The 18,308-nt window shown below is 48.0% G+C and overlaps 2 protein-coding genes across 2 annotated transcripts in view; one reads left to right on the top strand and one right to left on the bottom strand.

Moving 5' to 3' along the window:
• The window catches only part of HPX (hemopexin), a 212,049-nt gene that overhangs the window by 104,747 nt on the left and 88,994 nt on the right, over positions 1-18,308 (bottom strand). The window lies entirely within an intron of this gene.
• The window catches only part of DCHS1 (dachsous cadherin-related 1), a 55,319-nt gene that overhangs the window by 15,751 nt on the left and 21,260 nt on the right, over positions 1-18,308 (top strand). The window contains exons 5-10 of the mRNA XM_072133571.1: positions 11,847-12,083; positions 12,181-13,161; positions 13,977-14,164; positions 14,236-14,332; positions 14,514-14,671; positions 14,752-15,592. Of these exons, the coding sequence (XP_071989672.1) occupies positions 11,847-12,083; positions 12,181-13,161; positions 13,977-14,164; positions 14,236-14,332; positions 14,514-14,671; positions 14,752-15,592 (2,502 nt within the window). The remainder of the gene's footprint in view (positions 1-11,846; positions 12,084-12,180; positions 13,162-13,976; positions 14,165-14,235; positions 14,333-14,513; positions 14,672-14,751; positions 15,593-18,308) is intronic.

Here is an 18,308-nt window from a genome sequence, read left to right as displayed (position 1 = left end):
ACTATCCTGAGGTCCTGTGGTGGTAGTATACTATCCTGAGGTCCTGTGGTGCTGGTAGTATACTATCCTGAGGTCCTGTGGTGGTGGTGGTAGTATACTATCCTGAGGTCCTGTGGTGGTGGTATACTATCCTGAGGTCCTGTGGTGGTGGTATACTATCCCGAGGTCCTGTGGTGGTGGTAGTATACTATCCTGAGGTCCTGTGGTGGTGGTATACTATCCTGAGGTCCTGTGGTGGTAGTATACTATCCTGAGGTCCTGTGGTGGTGGTAGTATACTATCCTGAGGTCCTGTGGTGGTGGTATACTATCCTGAGGTCCTGTGGTGGTAGTATACTATCCTGAGGTCCAGTGGTGGTAGTATACTATCCTGAGATCCTGTGGTGGTAGTATACTATCCTGAGGTCCTGTGGTGGTAGTATACTATCCTGAGGTCCTGTGGTGGTGGTATACTATCCTGAGGTCCTGTGGTGGTAGTATACTATCCCGAGGTCCTGTGGTGGTAGTATACTATCCTGAGGTCCTGTGGTGGTGGTAGTATACTATCCTGAGGTCCTGTGGTGGTAGTATACTATCCTGAGGTCCAGTGGTGGTAGTATACTATCCTGAGATCCTGTGGTGGTAGTATACTATCCTGAGGTCCTGTGGTGGTGGTGGTATACTATCCTGAGGTCCTGTGGTGGTAGTATACTATCCTGAGGTCCTGTGGTGGTGGTATACTATCCTGAGGTCCTGTGGTGGTGGTATACTATCCTGAGGTCCGGTGGTGGTGGTAGTATACTATACTGAGGTCTTGTGGTGGTGGTATACTATCCTGAGGTCCTGTGGTGGTGGTGTTAGTATCCTGAGGTCCTGTGGTGGTGGTAGTATACTATCCTGAGGTCCTGTGGTGGTGGTATACTATCCTGAGGTCCTGTGGTGGTGGTGGTATACTATCCTGAGGTCCTGTGGTGGTGGTATACTATCCTGAGGTCCTGTGGTGGTGGTATACTATCCCGAGGTCCTGTGGTGGTGGTAGTATACTATCCTGAGGTCCTGTGGTGGTGGTATACTATCCTGAGGTCCTGTGGTGGTAGTATACTATCCTGAGTTCCTGTGGTGGTAGTATACTATCCTGAGGTCCTGTGGTGGTGGTAGTATACTATCCTGAGGTCCTGTGGTGGTGGTAGTATACTATCCTGAAGTCCTGTGGTGGTGGTATACTATCCTGAGGTCCTGTGGTGGTAGTATACTATCCTGATGTCCTGTGGTGGTGTTAGTATCCTGAAGTCCTGTGGTGGTAGTATACTATCCTGAGATCCTGTGGTGGTAGTATACTATCCTGAGGTCCTGTGGTGGTGGTGGTATACTATCCTGAGGTCCTGTGGTGGTGGTATACTATCCTGAGGTCCTGTGGTGGTGGTATACTATCCCGAGGTCCTGTGGTGGTGGTAGTATACTATGCTGAGGTCCTGTGGTGGTGGTATACTATCCTGAGGTCCTGTGGTGGTAGTATACTATCCTGAGTTCCTGTGGTGGTAGTATACTATCCTGAGGTCCTGTGGTGGTGGTAGTATACTATCCTGAGGTCCTGTGGTGGTGGTAGTATACTATCCTGAAGTCCTGTGGTGGTGGTATACTATCCTGAGGTCCTGTGGTGGTAGTATACTATCCTGAGGTCCTGTGGTGGTAGTATCCTGAGGTCCTGTGGTGGTAGTATACTATCCTGAAGTCCTGTGGTGGTGGTATACTATCCTGAGGTCCTGTGGTGGTGGTAGTATACTATCCTGAGGTCCTGTGGTGGTAGTATCCTGAGGTCCTGTGGTGGTAGTATACTATCCTGAGGTCCTGTGGTGGTGGTATACTGTCCTGAGGTCCTGTGGTGGTAGTATACTATCCTGAAGTCCTGTGGTGGTAGTATACTATCCTGAGGTCCTGTGGTGGTGATATACTATCCTGAGGTCCTGTGGTGGTGGTATACTATCCTGAGGTCCTGTGGTGGTAGTATACTATCCTGAGGTCCTGTGGTGGTGGTATACTATCCTGAGGTCCTGTGGTGGTGGTATACTATCCTGAAGTCCTGTGGTGGTAGTATACTATCCCGAGGTCCTGTGGTGGTAGTATACTATCCTGAGGTCCTGTGGTGGTGATATACTATCCTGAGGTCCTGTGGTGGAGGTAGTATACTATCCTGAGGTCCTGTGGTGGTAGTATACTATCCTGAGGTCCTGTGGTGGAGGTAGTATACTATCCCGAGGTCCTGTGGTGGTGATATACTATCCTGAGGTCCTGTGGTGGTGGTATACTATCCTGAGGTCCTGTGGTGGTAGTATACTATCCTGAGGTCCTGTGGTGGTGGTATACTATCCTGAGGTCCTGTGGTGGTGGTATACTATCCTGAAGTCCTGTGGTGGTAGTATACTATCCCGAGGTCCTGTGGTGGTAGTATACTATCCTGAGGTCCTGTGGTGGTGGTAGTATACTATCCTGAGGTCCTGTGGTGGTGGTGGTATACTATCCTGAGGTCCTGTGGTGGTAGTATACTATCCTGAGGTCCTGTGGTGGTAGTATACTATCCTGAGGTCCTGTGGTGGTGGTATACTATCCTGAGGTCCTGTGGTGGTGGTATACTATCCTGAGGTCCTGTGGTGGTGGTAGTATACTATCCTGAGGTCCTGTGGTAATAGTATACTATCCTGAGGTCCTGTGGTGGTGGTAGTATACTATACTGAGGTCCTGTGGTGGTGGTATACTATCCTGAGGTCCTGTGGTGGTAGTATACTATCCTGAGGTCCTGTGGTGGTGGTAGTATACTATCCTGAGGTCCTGTGGTGGTAGTATACTATCCTGAGTTCCTGTGGTGGTAGTATACTATCCTGAGTTCCTGTGGTGGTAGTATACTATCCTGAGGTCCTGTGGTGGTGGTGGTAGTATACTATCCTGAGGTCCTGTGGTGGTAGTATACTATCCCGAGGTCCTGTGGTGGTAGTATACTATCCTGAGGTCCTGTGGTGGTGGTAGTATACTATCCTGAGGTCCTGTGGTGGTAGTATACTATCCTGAGGTCCAGTGGTGGTAGTATACTATCCTGAGGTCCTGTGGTGGTGGTAGTATACTATCCTGAGGTCCTGTGGTGGTAGTATACTATCCCGAGGTCCTGTGGTGGTAGTATACTATCCTGAGGTCCTGTGGTGGAGGTAGTATACTATCCTGAGGTCCTGTGGTGGTAGTATACTATCCTGAGGTCCTGTGGTGGTAGTATACTATCCCGAGGTCCTGTGGTGGTAGTTTACTATCCTGAGGTCCTGTGGTGGTGGTAGTATACTATCCTGAGGTCCTGTGGTGGTAGTATACTATCCTGAGGTCCTGTGGTGGTAGTATACTATCCTGAGGTCCTGTGGTGCTGGTAGTATACTATCCTGAGGTCCTGTGGTGGTGGTGGTAGTATACTATCCTGAGGTCCTGTGGTGGTGGTATACTATCCTGAGGTCCTGTGGTGGTGGTATACTATCCCGAGGTCCTGTGGTGGTGGTAGTATACTATCCTGAGGTCCTGTGGTGGTGGTATACTATCCTGAGGTCCTGTGGTGGTAGTATACTATCCTGAGGTCCTGTGGTGGTGGTAGTATACTATCCTGAGGTCCTGTGGTGGTGGTATACTATCCTGAGGTCCTGTGGTGGTAGTATACTATCCTGAGGTCCAGTGGTGGTAGTATACTATCCTGAGATCCTGTGGTGGTAGTATACTATCCTGAGGTCCTGTGGTGGTAGTATACTATCCTGAGGTCCTGTGGTGGTGGTATACTATCCTGAGGTCCTGTGGTGGTAGTATACTATCCCGAGGTCCTGTGGTGGTAGTATACTATCCTGAGGTCCTGTGGTGGTGGTAGTATACTATCCTGAGGTCCTGTGGTGGTAGTATACTATCCTGAGGTCCAGTGGTGGTAGTATACTATCCTGAGATCCTGTGGTGGTAGTATACTATCCTGAGGTCCTGTGGTGGTGGTGGTATACTATCCTGAGGTCCTGTGGTGGTAGTATACTATCCTGAGGTCCTGTGGTGGTGGTATACTATCCTGAGGTCCTGTGGTGGTGGTATACTATCCTGAGGTCCGGTGGTGGTGGTAGTATACTATACTGAGGTCTTGTGGTGGTGGTATACTATCCTGAGGTCCTGTGGTGGTGGTGTTAGTATCCTGAGGTCCTGTGGTGGTGGTAGTATACTATCCTGAGGTCCTGTGGTGGTAGTATACTATCCTGAGGTTCTGTGGTGGTGGTATACTATCCTGAGGTCCTGTGGTGGTAGTATACTATCCTGAGGTCCTGTGGTGGTGATATACTATCCTGAGGTCCTGTGGTGGTAGTATACTATCCTGAGATCCTGTGGTGGTAGTATACTATCCTGAGGTCCTGTGGTGGTGGTGGTATACTATCCTGAGGTCCTGTGGTGGTGGTATACTATCCTGAGGTCCTGTGGTGGTGGTATACTATCCCGAGGTCCTGTGGTGGTGGTAGTATACTATCCTGAGGTCCTGTGGTGGTGGTATACTATCCTGAGGTCCTGTGGTGGTAGTATACTATCCTGAGTTCCTGTGGTGGTAGTATACTATCCTGAGGTCCTGTGGTGGTGGTAGTATACTATCCTGAGGTCCTGTGGTGGTGGTAGTATACTATCCTGAAGTCCTGTGGTGGTGGTATACTATCCTGAGGTCCTGTGGTGGTAGTATACTATCCTGATGTCCTGTGGTGGTGTTAGTATCCTGAAGTCCTGTGGTGGTAGTATACTATCCTGAGATCCTGTGGTGGTAGTATACTATCCTGAGGTCCTGTGGTGGTGGTGGTATACTATCCTGAGGTCCTGTGGTGGTGGTATACTATCCTGAGGTCCTGTGGTGGTGGTATACTATCCCGAGGTCCTGTGGTGGTGGTAGTATACTATCCTGAGGTCCTGTGGTGGTGGTATACTATCCTGAGGTCCTGTGGTGGTAGTATACTATCCTGAGTTCCTGTGGTGGTAGTATACTATCCTGAGGTCCTGTGGTGGTGGTAGTATACTATCCTGAGGTCCTGTGGTGGTGGTAGTATACTATCCTGAAGTCCTGTGGTGGTGGTATACTATCCTGAGGTCCTGTGGTGGTAGTATACTATCCTGAGGTCCTGTGGTGGTAGTATCCTGAGGTCCTGTGGTGGTAGTATACTATCCTGAAGTCCTGTGGTGGTGGTATACTATCCTGAGGTCCTGTGGTGGTGGTAGTATACTATCCTGAGGTCCTGTGGTGGTAGTATCCTGAGGTCCTGTGGTGGTAGTATACTATCCTGAGGTCCTGTGGTGGTGGTATACTGTCCTGAGGTCCTGTGGTGGTAGTATACTATCCTGAAGTCCTGTGGTGGTAGTATACTATCCTGAGGTCCTGTGGTGGTGGTGGTAGTATCCTGAGGTCCTGTGGTGGTAGTATACTATCCTGAGGTCCTGTGGTGGTAGAATACTATCCTGAGGTCCTGTGGTGGTGGTAGTATACTATCCTGAGGTCCTGTGGTGGTAGTATACTATCCTGAGGTCCTGTGGTGGTGGTATACTATCCTGAGGCTCTGTGGTGGTGGTGGTATACTATCCTGAGGTCCTGTGGTGGTGGTGGTATACTATCCTGAGGTCCTGTGGTGCTACTATACTATCCTGAAGTCCTGTGGTGGTGGTATACTATCCTGAGGTCCTGTGGTGGTGGTATACTATCCTGAGGTCCTGTGGTGGTGGTATAGTATCCTGAGGTCCTGTGGTGGTGGTAGTATACTATCCTGAGTTCCTGTGGTGGTAGTATACTATCCTGAGGACCTGTGGTGGTGGTAGTATACTATCCTGAGGTTCTGTGGTGGTGGTAGTATACTATCCTGAGGTCCTGTGGTGGTGGTATACTATCCTGAGGTCCTGTGGTGGTGGTATAGTATCCTGAGGTCCTGGGGTGGTGGTATTATACTATCCTGAGGTCCTGTGGTGGTAGTATACTATCCTGAGGTCGTGTGGTGGTGGTATACTATCCTGAGGTCCTGTGGTGGTGGTAGTATACTATCCTGAGGACCTGTGGTGGTGGTAGTATACTATCCTGAGGTCCTGTGGTGGTAGTATACTATCCTGAGGTCCTGTGGTGGTGGTATACTATCCTGAGGTCCTGTGGTGGTGGTATAGTATCCTAAGGTCCTGTGGTGGTGGTAGTATACTATCCTGAGGTCCTGTGGTGGTGGTATACTATCCTGAGGTCCTGTGGTGGTGGTATAGTATCCTGAGGTCCTGTGGTGGTGGTAGTATACTATCCTGAGGTCCTGTGGTGGTGGTGGTATACTATCCTGAGGTCCTGTGGTGCTACTATACTATCCTGAAGTCCTGTGGTGGTGGTATACTATCCTGAGGTCCTGTGGTGGTGGTATACTATCCTGAGGTCCTGTGGTGGTGGTATAGTATCCTGAGGTCCTGTGGTGGTGGTAGTATACTATCCTGAGTTCCTGTGGTGGTAGTATACTAGCCTGAGGACCTGTGGTGGTGGTAGTATACTATCCTGAGGTCCTGTGGTGGTGGTAGTATACTATCCTGAGGTCCTGTGGTGGTGGTATACTATCCTGAGGTCCTGTGGTGGTGGTATAGTATCCTGAGGTCCTGGGGTGGTGGTATTATACTATCCTGAGGTCCTGTGGTGGTAGTATACTATCCTGAGGTCGTGTGGTGGTGGTATACTATCCTGAGGCCCTGTGGTGGTGGTAGTATACTATCCTGAGGACCTGTGGTGGTGGTAGTATACTATCCTGAGGTCCTGTGGTGGTAGTATACTATCCTGAGGTCCTGTGGTGGTGGTATACTATCCTGAGGTCCTGTGGTGGTGGTATAGTATCCTAAGGTCCTGTGGTGGTGGTAGTATACTATCCTGAGGTCGTGTGGTGGTGGTATACTATCCTGAGGTCCTGTGGTGGTGGTAGTATACTATCCTGAGGACCTGTGGTGGTGGTAGTATACTATCCTGAGGTCCTGTGGTGGTAGTATACTATCCTGAGGTCCTGTGGTGGTGGTATACTATCCTGAGGTCCTGTGGTGGTGGTATAGTATCCTAAGGTCCTGTGGTGGTGGTAGTATACTATCCTGAGGTCCTGTGGTGGTGGTATACTATCCTGAGGTCCTGTGGTGGTGGTATAGTATCCTGAGGTCCTGTGGTGGTGGTAGTATACTATCCTGAGGTCCTGTGGTGGTGGTAGTATACTATCCTGAGGTCCTGTGGTGGTAGTATACTATCCTGAGGTCCAGTGGTGGTAGTATACTATCCTGAGGTCCTGTGGCGGTAGTATACTATCCTGAGGTCCTGTGGTGGTAGTAAACTATCCTGAAGTCCTGTGGTGGTAGTATACTATCCTGAGGTCCTGTGGTGGTGGTATACTATCCTGAGGTCCTGTGGTGGTAGTATACTATCCTGAGGTCCTGTGGTGGTAGTATCCTGAGGTCCTGTGGTGGTAGTATACTATCCTGAGGTCCTGTGGTGGTGGTGGTACTATCCTGAGGTCCTGTGGTGGTGGTGGTAGTATCCTGAGGTCCTGTGGTGGTAGTATACTATCCTGAGGTCCTGTGGTGGTAGTATACTATCCTGAGGTCCTGTGGTGGTAGTATACTATCCTGAGGTACTGTGGTGGTGGTATACTATCCTGAGGTCCTGTGGTGGTGGTATACTATCGTGAGGTCCTGTAGTGGTAGTATACTATCCTGAGGTCCTGTGGTGGTGGTATAATATCCTGAGGTCCTGTGGTGGTGGTAGTATACTATCCTGAGGTCAAGTGGTGGTAGTATACTATCCTGAGGTCCTGTGGTGGTGGTATACTATCCTGAGGTCCTGTAGTGGTAGTATACTATCCTGAGGTCCTGTGGTGGTGGTATAATATCCTGAGGTCCTGTGGTGGTGATATACTATCCTGAGGTCCTGTGGTGGTAGTATACTATCCTGAGGTCCTGAGGTGGTAGTATACTATCCTGAGGTCCTGTGGTGGTGGTATACTATCCTGAGGTCCTGTGGTGGTAGTATACTATCCTGAGGTCCTGTGGTGGTGGTGGTATACTATTCTGAGGTCCTGTGGTGGTAGTATACTATCCTGAGGTCCTGTGGTGGTGGTGGTATACTATTCTGAGGTCCTGTAGTGGTAGAATACTATCTTGAGGTCCTGTGGTGGTGGTGTTAGTATCCTGAGGTCCTGTGGTGGTGGTATACTATCCTGAGGTCCTGTGGTGGTGATATACTATCCTGAGGTCCTGTGGTGGTGGTATACTATCCTGAGGTCCTGTGGTGGTGGTGGTATACTATCCTGAGGTCCTGTGGTGTTGATATACTATCCTGAGGTCCTGTGGTGGTAGTATACTATCCTGAGGTCCAGTGGTGGTGGTAGTATACTATCCTGAGGTCCAGTGGTGGTAGTATACTATCCTGAGGTCCTGTGGTGGTGGTAGTATACTATCCTGAGGTCCAGTGGTGGTAGTATACTATCCTGAGGTCCTGTGGTGGTAGTATACTATACTGAGGTCCAGTGGTGGTGGTAGTATACCATCCTGAGGTCCAGTGGTGGTAGTATACTATCCTGAGGTCCAGTGGTGCTAGTATCCTGAGGTCCTGTGGTGGTAGTATACTATCCTGAAGTCCTGTGGTGGTAGTATACTATCCTGAGGTCCTGTGGTGGTGGTGTTAGTATCCTGAAGTCCTGTGGTGGTAGTATACTATCCTGAGATCCTGTGGTGGTGGTAGTATACTATCCTGAGATCCTGTGGTGGTAGTATACTATCCTGAGGTCCTGTGGTGGTAGTATACTATCCTGAGGTCCTGTGGTGGTAGTATACTATCCTGAGGTCCTGTGGTGGTGGTAGTATACTATCCTGAGGTCCTGTGGTGGTGGTAGTATACTATCCTGAGGTCCAGTGGTGGTAGTATACTATCCTGAGGTCCTGTGGTGGTGGTAGTATACTATCCTGAGGTCCTGTGGTGGTGGTATACTATCCTGAGATCCTGTGGTGGTGGTATACTATCCTGAGGTCCTGTGGTGGTGGTAGTATACTATCCTGAGATCCTGTGGTGGTGGTATACTATCCTGAGGTCCTGTGGTGGTGGTGGTATACTATGCTGAGGTCCTGTAGTGGTAGTATACTATCCTGAGGTCCTGTGGTGGTGGTATACTATCCTGAGGTCCTGTGGTGGTGGTAGTATACTATCCTGAGGTCCTGTGGTGGTGGTAGTATACTATCCTGAGGTCCTGTGGTGGTAGTATACTATCCTGAGGTCCTGTGGTGGTGGTATACTATCCGGAGGTCCTGTGGTGGTAGTATACTATCCTGAGGTCCTGTAGTGGTGGTAGTATACTATCCTGAGGTCCTGTGGTGGTGGTAGTATACTATCCTGAGGTCCTGTAGTGGTGGTAGTATACTATCCTGAGGTCCTGTGGTGGTGGTAGTATACTATCCTGAGGTCCAATGGTGGTGGTAGTATACTATCTTGAGGTCCTGTGGTGGTGGTGGTATACTATCCTGAGGTCCTGTGGTGGTGGTAGTATACTATCCTGAGGTCCTGTGGTGGTGGTATACTATCCTGAGGTCCTGTGGTGGTAGTATACTATCCTGAAGTCCTGTGGTGGTGGTAGTATACTATCCTGAGGTCCTGTGGTGGTGGTATACTATCCTGAGGTCCTGTGGTGGTAGTATACTATCCTGAAGTCCTGTGGTGGTGGTAGTATACTATCCTGAGGTCCTGTGGTGGTGGTAGTATACTATCCTGAGGTCCTGTGGTGGTGGTATACTATCCTGAGGTCCTGTGGTGGTAGTATACTATCCTGAGGTCCTGTGGTGGTGGTATACTATCCTGTGGTCCTGTGGTGGTAGTATACTATCCTGAAGTCCTGTGGTGGTGGTAGTATACTATCCTGAGGTCCTGTGGTGGTGGTATACTACCCTGAGGTCCTGTGGTGGTGGTATACTATCCTGAGGTCCTGTGGTGGTGGTAGTATACTATCCTGAGGTCCTGTGGTGGTGGTAGTATACTATCCTGAGGTCCTGTGGTGCTGGTAGTATACTATCCTGAGGTCCTGTGGTGGTGGTAGTATACTATCCTGAGGTCCAGTGGTGGTGGTAGTATACTATCCTGAGGTCCTGTGGTGGTGATATACTATCCTAAGGTCCTGTGGTGGTAGTATACTATCCTGAGGTCCTGTGGTGGTGATATACTATCCTAAGGTCCTGTGGTGGTAGTATACTATCCTGAGGTCCTGTAGTGGTAGTATACTATCCTGAGGTCCTGTGGTGGTGGTAGTATACTATCCTGAGTTCCTGTGGTGGTAGTATACTATCCTGAGATCCTGTGGTGGTAGTATACTATCCTGAGGTCCAGTGGTGGTAGTATACTATCCTGAGGTCCTGTGGTGGTAGTATACTATCCTGAGGTCCTGTGGTGGTAGTATACTATCCTGAGTTCCTGTGGTGGTAGTATACTATCCTGAGATCCTGTGGTGGTAGTATACTATCCTGAGGTCCTGTGGTGGTGGTAGTATACTATCCTGAGGTCCTGTGGTGGTGATATACTATCCTAAGGTCCTGTGGTGGTGGTGGTAGTATCCTGAGGTCCTGTGGTGGTGATATACTATCCTAAGGTCCTGTGGTGGTAGTATACTATCCTGAGGTCCTGTAGTGGTAGTATACTATCCTGAGGTCCTGTGGTGGTGGTAGTATACTATCCTGAGTTCCTGTGGTGGTAGTATACTATCCTGAGATCCTGTGGTGGTAGTATACTATCCTGAGGTCCAGTGGTGGTAGTATACTATCCTGAGGTCCTGTGGTGGTAGTATACTATCCTGAGGTCCTGTGGTGGTAGTATACTATCCTGAGTTCCTGTGGTGGTAGTATACTATCCTGAGATCCTGTGGTGGTAGTATACTATCCTGAGGTCCTGTGGTGGTAGTATACTATCCTGAGGTCCTGTTGTGGTAGTATACTATCCTGAGTTCCTGTGGTGGTAGTATACTATCCTGAGATCCTGTGGTGGTAGTATACTATCCTGAGTAAAGTGGTGGTAGTATACTATCCTGAGGTCCTGTGGTGGTAGTATACTATCCTGAGTTCCTGTGGTGGTAGTATACTATCCTGAGATCCAGTGGTGGTAGTATACTATCCTGAGGTCCTGTGGTGGTGGTGGTAGTATACTATCCTGAGACCCTGTGGTGGTAGTATACTATCCTGAGATCCTGTGGTGGTAGTATACTATCCTGAGATCCTGTGGTGGTAGTATAGTATCATGAAGTCCTGTGGTGGTAGTATACTATCCTGAGATCCTGTGGTGGTAGTATAGTATCATGAAGTCCTGTGGTGGTGGTAGTACAGTATCACGAGGTCCGGTGGTGGTGGTAGTATACTATCCTGAGGTCCTGTGGTGGTAGTATACTATCCTGAGGTCCTGTGGTGGTGGTATACTATCCTGAGGTCCTGTGGTGGTAGTATACTATCCTGAGGTCGTGTGGTGGTGGTATGCTATCCTGAGGTCGTGTGGTGGTGGTAGTATACTATCCTGAGGTCCTGTGGTGGTGGTGGTAGTATACTATCCTGAGGTCCTGTGGTGGTAGTATACTATCCTGAGGTCCTGTGGTGGTAGTATACTATCCTGAGGTCCAGTGGTGGTAGTATACTATCCTGAGGTCCTGTGGTGGTAGTATACTATCCTGAGGTCCAGTGGTGGTAGTATACTATCCTGAGGTCCTGTGGTGGTAGTATAGTATTCTGAGGTCCTGAGGTGTGACACTAAGGAATGTTTGTCAGGTACTGCACCTCCTTGGTGGCACGTTCTCTATGGCTGTGACACTTAGGAATCTTTTACAGGTACCCTCTTGGTGGCACGTTCTCTGTCTGCTCGGGCTGGTACTGTCCTGCATCTTGAGGTCGGAGCACAAGATGGTGGTGGAGTAAGAGCTGAAGTGAACGCCTGGGTAAATGTCAGCATCTTACCAAGCTCTGCCCACATCCCCACATTTCTTCAGCCTCAGTATGACTTTGTGGTGCCTGAAGACACTCCGCCAGGGACTACTGTTGGCAGTGTGAAAGCAACCAATCCACCAGGTACCTACTGAATGGCTACTCTCGTTTTCTGTTGCGGGTCTCATTTCCTCTTCACAATGGGAGGCGTATAGTTATTAGGATTTCTCCTTCCTTCTAGGTGCCCCTGGTGTGATTCTCTACTCCTTGGCTTATGGTGACCCTCGTGGTCTTTTATCGTTGGACCCTCAATCTGGAATATTGTCTACACGTCGGCAGCTCGATAGAGAACAAGACAGTGAACTTCTTCTGGAGGTCCAAGCTCAAAGTGGTTCACCCCCAGCTTACACCCGAGCACGGGTTATTCTTCGAATTACTGATATTAACGATAATCCACCAACTTTCATATCATCCACACAAACCCTGAGAATCCCGGGGTCTACCCCGACTGACTCCATCATCTTTACGGCCAAAGCTCTAGACCCTGATATAGGAGCCAATGGACAGATTCATTATCAGCTTATCTCTCAGGGTCCCTTTAGCATCGATAGTTCTGGACAGATCCAGATCATTGGACACCTGGCCCAGGAAAGTTATGAGCTTCGTGTGCTTGCCCTTGATGGTGGCTTCCCTCAACTTTCTTCTGAGTTAGAGATCACAATCCTTGTAATTGAGCAGGAGTCTGAGCCAGCTTGTGGAGCATCGGATTATCGAGTGGAGGTCCGAGAAGGTAGTCCTCCCATGAGTAGACTTCTGCAGGTACAAGCATTACTTCCTGGTGGTAAGGAGAACCCACTGCGTTACAGACTGAGGACGGATGCTGATGCAGTAGGATTTAGTGTAGAACCGGAAACTGGATGGTTATATGTCCGGGGAGCATTGGACAGAGAAAGCCGAGAAGTATATGTTCTGGCGGTGTTGGCATCAGGGGGTTCTGGAAGCCGCACTGCCACGTGCACTGTACGTGTGCGAGTCACTGATGAGAATGACAATGCACCACGACTGAGTGAGGAGAGGTATTTCATGAGCATCTCTGAGAACCGACCCCCAGGGGAGATTGTGGGAAGAGTCAGCGCCACCGACAGAGACGCAGGACAGAACGGGCGTGTTACGTACAGACTTCCGGCACAAGAAACTGACTTCACCATCCATCCACACACAGGTAGGACCAGAGCATCATCTTCACAGAGTCCACAGTGTCCATTTACATGACATACAGGGAGCACAGAAAGCATTGAGACCCTTTATAAAAGTCTCATTAATGGGCCCTCTGCCCCCCTCTCAAGTAATGTACACTCTGCCCCCCAGTAATGTGAAAATATCAGATGGTCACAAGACCCTTTGCTGTAACACACATATTTAACTCACATGTTGTCCATTTCCTTCTGATCTTCCTTGAGATGGTTCTACTCCTTCCTTGGAGTCCAGCTGAGTTTAATTAAACTGATTGGACTTGATTAGGAAAGGCCACACCTGTCTATATAAGACCTCACAGCTCTCAATCCATATCAGAGCACATGAGAATCATGAGGTCTAAGGAACTGCCCAAGGAGCTCAGAGATAGAATTGTGACGAGGCACAGATCTGGCTAAGGGTACAAAAGTATTTCTGCAGCACTCAAGGTTCCTATGAGCACAGTTGCCTCCATTATCCTTAAATGGAAGAAGTTTGGGATGACCATAACTCTTCCTCGACCTGGCTATCCATCCAAACTAAGCAATTGTGGGACAAGAGCCTTGGTGAGAGGTAAAGAAGAACCGAAAGATCACTGTGGCTGAGCTCCAGAGGTGCAGGAGGGAGATGGGAGAGAGTGCACATTAATGAGCAAAAAAAAAAAACACTTAAAGGGGTCTGAATACTTTCTGTACCCACTGTATGACTTCTGCTTATACTATCACAGGGTGCTGGGGGTCTCCAGGGAGCTGTCAGCCTTGTACACTGTGGAAGTTCCTTACTCATGAGTCTTTTCTCGTTTAGGAGAGTTATCAGTAAGAAAGCTTCTAGACCGGGAGCACCAGGCCACGTATCAGCTGCTAGTAATCGCCCAAGATGGTGGGGCACCTCCACGCAGCGTGACCGGCACCATACATGTCTCCGTGTTGGATGAGAATGACAACCATCCAGTGTTCCTGCACCCCAGCCCCGGGAGAGAGACCACGGTCCAGGTAGCGGTCTTCACCTTCTCCGAACCTTCTATGATATCACAACAAATGCTAAAATTACTTTCCTCCTTTAGATCATGGAAGGGAAATTGTCTGGAGCATTTGTGGCATCCATCTTGGCCAAGGACGCAGATGAGGGCGAGAATGGGACCGTCACTTATAGCCTGTCAGGTATTATACGAGCATATGATGGATTGTTTATTGGCCCGATATTGACGGATGATGATGTGATGGATCACACAAAGACGTCAGGGGATGAATGACAGATGGTGGTTGTATCCTGATTGTCCTGCAGTGTTTTTGGTGTATCACTGGTGTCCACTGTTGGTAACCAGTAATATTGTCTTGTCAGGTCCATGGGCAGAACGCTTCACTCTGCATCCCCATACAGGGGAGCTGCGTACAGCCACATCCATACACCATGCAGAAAGATCCCTCTATATAATGACCCTTCAAGCACAGGATTCTGGAACTCCTTCCAAAAGTGCAGAGGCTACCCTCCGCATACAGGTACTGGAGTCCTACACTGAGCACATAGTACTGAGATGCCTGGTAGTATGGAGTGTGTAACATATGTGTCTATTTTTCAGGTTTTACCATCAGTCAGATACCCAACTAAGCCTAACCCCAGTGCACTAGTCCTCACACCAATGGAAGGATTACCACCAGGATCACTTTTGGGTACTGTTTCCCCTAAAACCCCTCATGGCTCAGCAATCTACACCTTATTGGATGACCCAACTGGGACGTTTGTGGTGGATGGACGGACTGGTAACATCTTCCTGGTAAAAGAACTTGATTTTGAGTCTCAGCCAAAGTATAGCTTAAGAGTGAGTATTGAGGAAGCTAGAGAAGTGACAGGACTGTACTTACCACCTCGACTGGTCCAAGTAGAGATTGAAGTCCAAGACAAAAATGACCATTCCCCTGTTTTTCCTGAAGATCCTCTCACCTTGGTCATTGCAGAGGATGCTCAGGTTGGTTCTTCTGTCTTCACTTTTGAAGCTGTGGATCGGGATGGACCAGGACCCAACAGTAAGGTCCGGTATTCCTTAGTGCGCCAGGAGCCGGAGCTTGCCAAAACTGTTTTTCTCCTGGATGCAGAGACGGGTGTCATGAGTATAGCATTCCCACTGGATCGGGAAAAGGTTTCGTCCTTCTTGTTGATGGTAGAGGCTCAGGATTGTGCTCTAAATGCAAGTCAACGTCGTTCTACTTCTGTAACAGCCAGGATATTCCTTAGTGATCGCAACGACAACACACCCCATTTCATCATACCCTCCGTAGTGTGGTTGTCTGAAGACCTTCCTGTAGGTTCTGTGGCTCTTTTCCTGGTAGCACAAGACCCAGACCAGGGAGAGAATGGCCGGATTGGTTATCAGATAGCTGGAGGCAATGAGGAGGGCAGATTCCAGATACACCCAAGCACGGGTAAGTGACCTATGTACTTGTGGATGGCTCATAGTGTTCACACATTGGGATAGGAGCACCATTGTAGTAACAGACATAGTACATTACCGAGGACTGAGTGTAGTGTTCACACATGTGCCCCTTCATTATAACAATTTGCTGTTCCACCACTAGCATTGGCCTAATTGTATCTACTTAAAGGAGTCATGTGAATTGGGGCTTTACCAGGTCCTGAAGACAAGGTCCAGACAAGATGGGCTGATGTAACCTCCAACAACATTTACTGGTCCATTTGTGGAGCACTGTCATAGCGTTGGTGCAGAGTAGTAATGTTGATGTACAGTAGTAGTGCCAAAGCATATAAGTAATGATGGAGCACAGTTGAAATGCTAGAGCACAGTAGTATTGCGGGTGCACATTAGTAGAGTTGGGAGATCAGTATTAGTGCTGGTGCACAGTAGTAATGTTGGAGATACAGTAGTAATGTTGGAGTACAGCGGTAATGTTGGAGCACAGTAGTAATGTTTGAGCACATTAGCAGTGTTTGAGTACAGTAATAATGTTGGAGCACAGTAGTAGTGTTGGAGCACAGAAGTAATGTTGGAGTACAGAAGTAATGTTAGAGCAAAGAAGTAATGTTGGGGCACAGTTGTAGTGTTGGAGCACAGAAGTAATGTTGGAGTACAATAGTAGTGTTGGAGCACAGTATTATTGTTGGAGAAGATTAGTATTGTTGGAGCACAGTTTTAATGTTGAAGTACAGTAGTGATGTTGGAGCACAGTAGTAGTGTTGAAGCACAGTAGTAGTGTTGAAGCACAGTAGTAATGTTGGAGTACAGTAGTAGTGTTGGAGCACAGTAGTAAAGTTGGAGTACAGTAGTAGTGTTGGAGCACAGTAGTAAAGTTGGAGCACAGTAGTAATGTTGGAGTACAGTAGTGATGTTGGAGTACAGTAGTAGTGTTGCAGTACAGTAGTAATGTTGGAGTACAGTATTAGTGTTGGACCACAGTAGTAGTGTTGTGGTACAGTATTAGTGTTGGAGCACAGTAGTAATGTTGGAGTACAGTATTAGTGTTGGAGCACAGTATTAGTGTTTGAGCACATTAGCAGTGTTGGAGTACAGTAATAATGTTGGAGCACAGTAGTAATGATGGAGTACAGTAGTAGTGTTGGAGCACAGTAGTAGTGTTGGAGCACAGCAGTAATTTTGGAGTAAAGTAGTAGTGTTGGACCAAAGTAGTAATGTTGGAGCACAGTGGTAATGTTGGTGTACAGTAGTAATGTTGGAGCACAGTAGTTATGTTGGAGTACAGTAGGAGTGTTGGAGCACAGTAGTAATGTTGGAGCATAGTAGTAATGTTGGAGTACAGCATTAATGTTGGAGCACAGTAGTAATGTTGATGCACAGTAGTAATGTTGGAGCACAGTAGTAATGTTGGAGCACAGTAGTAATGTTGGAGCACAGTATTAGTGTTGGAACACAGTCGGAGTGTTGGAGCACAGTAGTAATGTTGGAGCACAGTAGTAATGTTGGAGCACAGTATTAGTGTTGGAACACAGTCAGAATGTTGGAGCACAGTAGTAATGTTGGAGCACAGAAGTAATGTTGGAGCACAGTATTAGTGTTGGAGCACAGTAGTAATGTTGGAGCACAGTAGTAGTGTTGATGTACAGTAGTAATGTTGGAGCACAGTAGTAATGTTGGAGAACATTAGTAGTGTTGGACCACAGTAGTAATGTTGGAGTACAGTAATAATGTTGGAGTACAGTAATAATGTTGGAGCACAGTAGTAATGATAGAGTACAGTAGTACTGTTGGAGCACAGTAGTAATGTTGGAGTACAGTAATAATGTTGGAGCACAGTAGTAGTGTTGGAGCACAGCAGTAATTTTGGAGTACAGTAGGAGTGTTGGAGCACAGTAGTAATGTTGGAGCACAGTATTAATGTTGGAGTACAGTATTAGTGTTGGACCACAGTAGTAGTGTTGGAGCACAGAAGAAGTGTTGATGTACAGTAGTAATGTTGGAGCACAGTATTAATGTTGGAGTACAGTATTAGTGTTGGACCACAGTAGTAATGTTGGAGTACAGTAGTAGTGTTGGAGCACAGTATTAGTGTTTGAGCACATTAGCAGTGTTGGAGTACAGTAATAATGTTGGAGCACAGTAGTAATGATGGAGTACAGTAGTAGTGTTGGAGCACAGTAGTAATGTTGGAGCACAGTAGTAGTGTTGGAGCACAGTAGTAATGTTGATGTACAGTATTAGTGTTGGAACACAGTCGGAGTGTTGGAGCACAGTAGTAGTGTTGGAACACAGTCGGAGTGTTGGAGCACAGTAGTAGTGTTGGGGTACAGTAGTAGTGTTGGAGAACATTAGTAGTGTTGGAGCACAGTAGTAGTGTTGGAGCACAGTAGTAATGTTGATGTACAGTAGTAATGTTGAAGCACAGTAGTAATGTTGGAGCACAGTATTAGTGTTGGAGCACAGTAGTAATGTTGGAGTACAGTAGTAGTGTTGGAGCACAGAAGTAATGTTGGAGTACAGAAGTAATGTTGGAGCAAAGAAGTAATGTTGGGGCACAGTAGTAGTGTTGGAGCACAGTAGTAGTGTTGGAGCACAGTATTATTGTTGGAGAAGATTAGTATTGTTGGAGCACAGTTTTAATGTTGAAGTACAGTAGTGATGTTGGAGCAAAGAAGTAATGTTGGGGCACAGTAGTAGTGTTGGAGCAC

Source organism: Engystomops pustulosus, chromosome 2 (assembly GCF_040894005.1).
Source record: "Engystomops pustulosus chromosome 2, aEngPut4.maternal, whole genome shotgun sequence".
Taxonomy (NCBI): domain Eukaryota; kingdom Metazoa; phylum Chordata; class Amphibia; order Anura; family Leptodactylidae; genus Engystomops; species Engystomops pustulosus.
The sequence above is the reverse complement of the archived record's forward strand: the minus strand, read 5'-3'. Positions and strand labels throughout refer to the sequence as shown.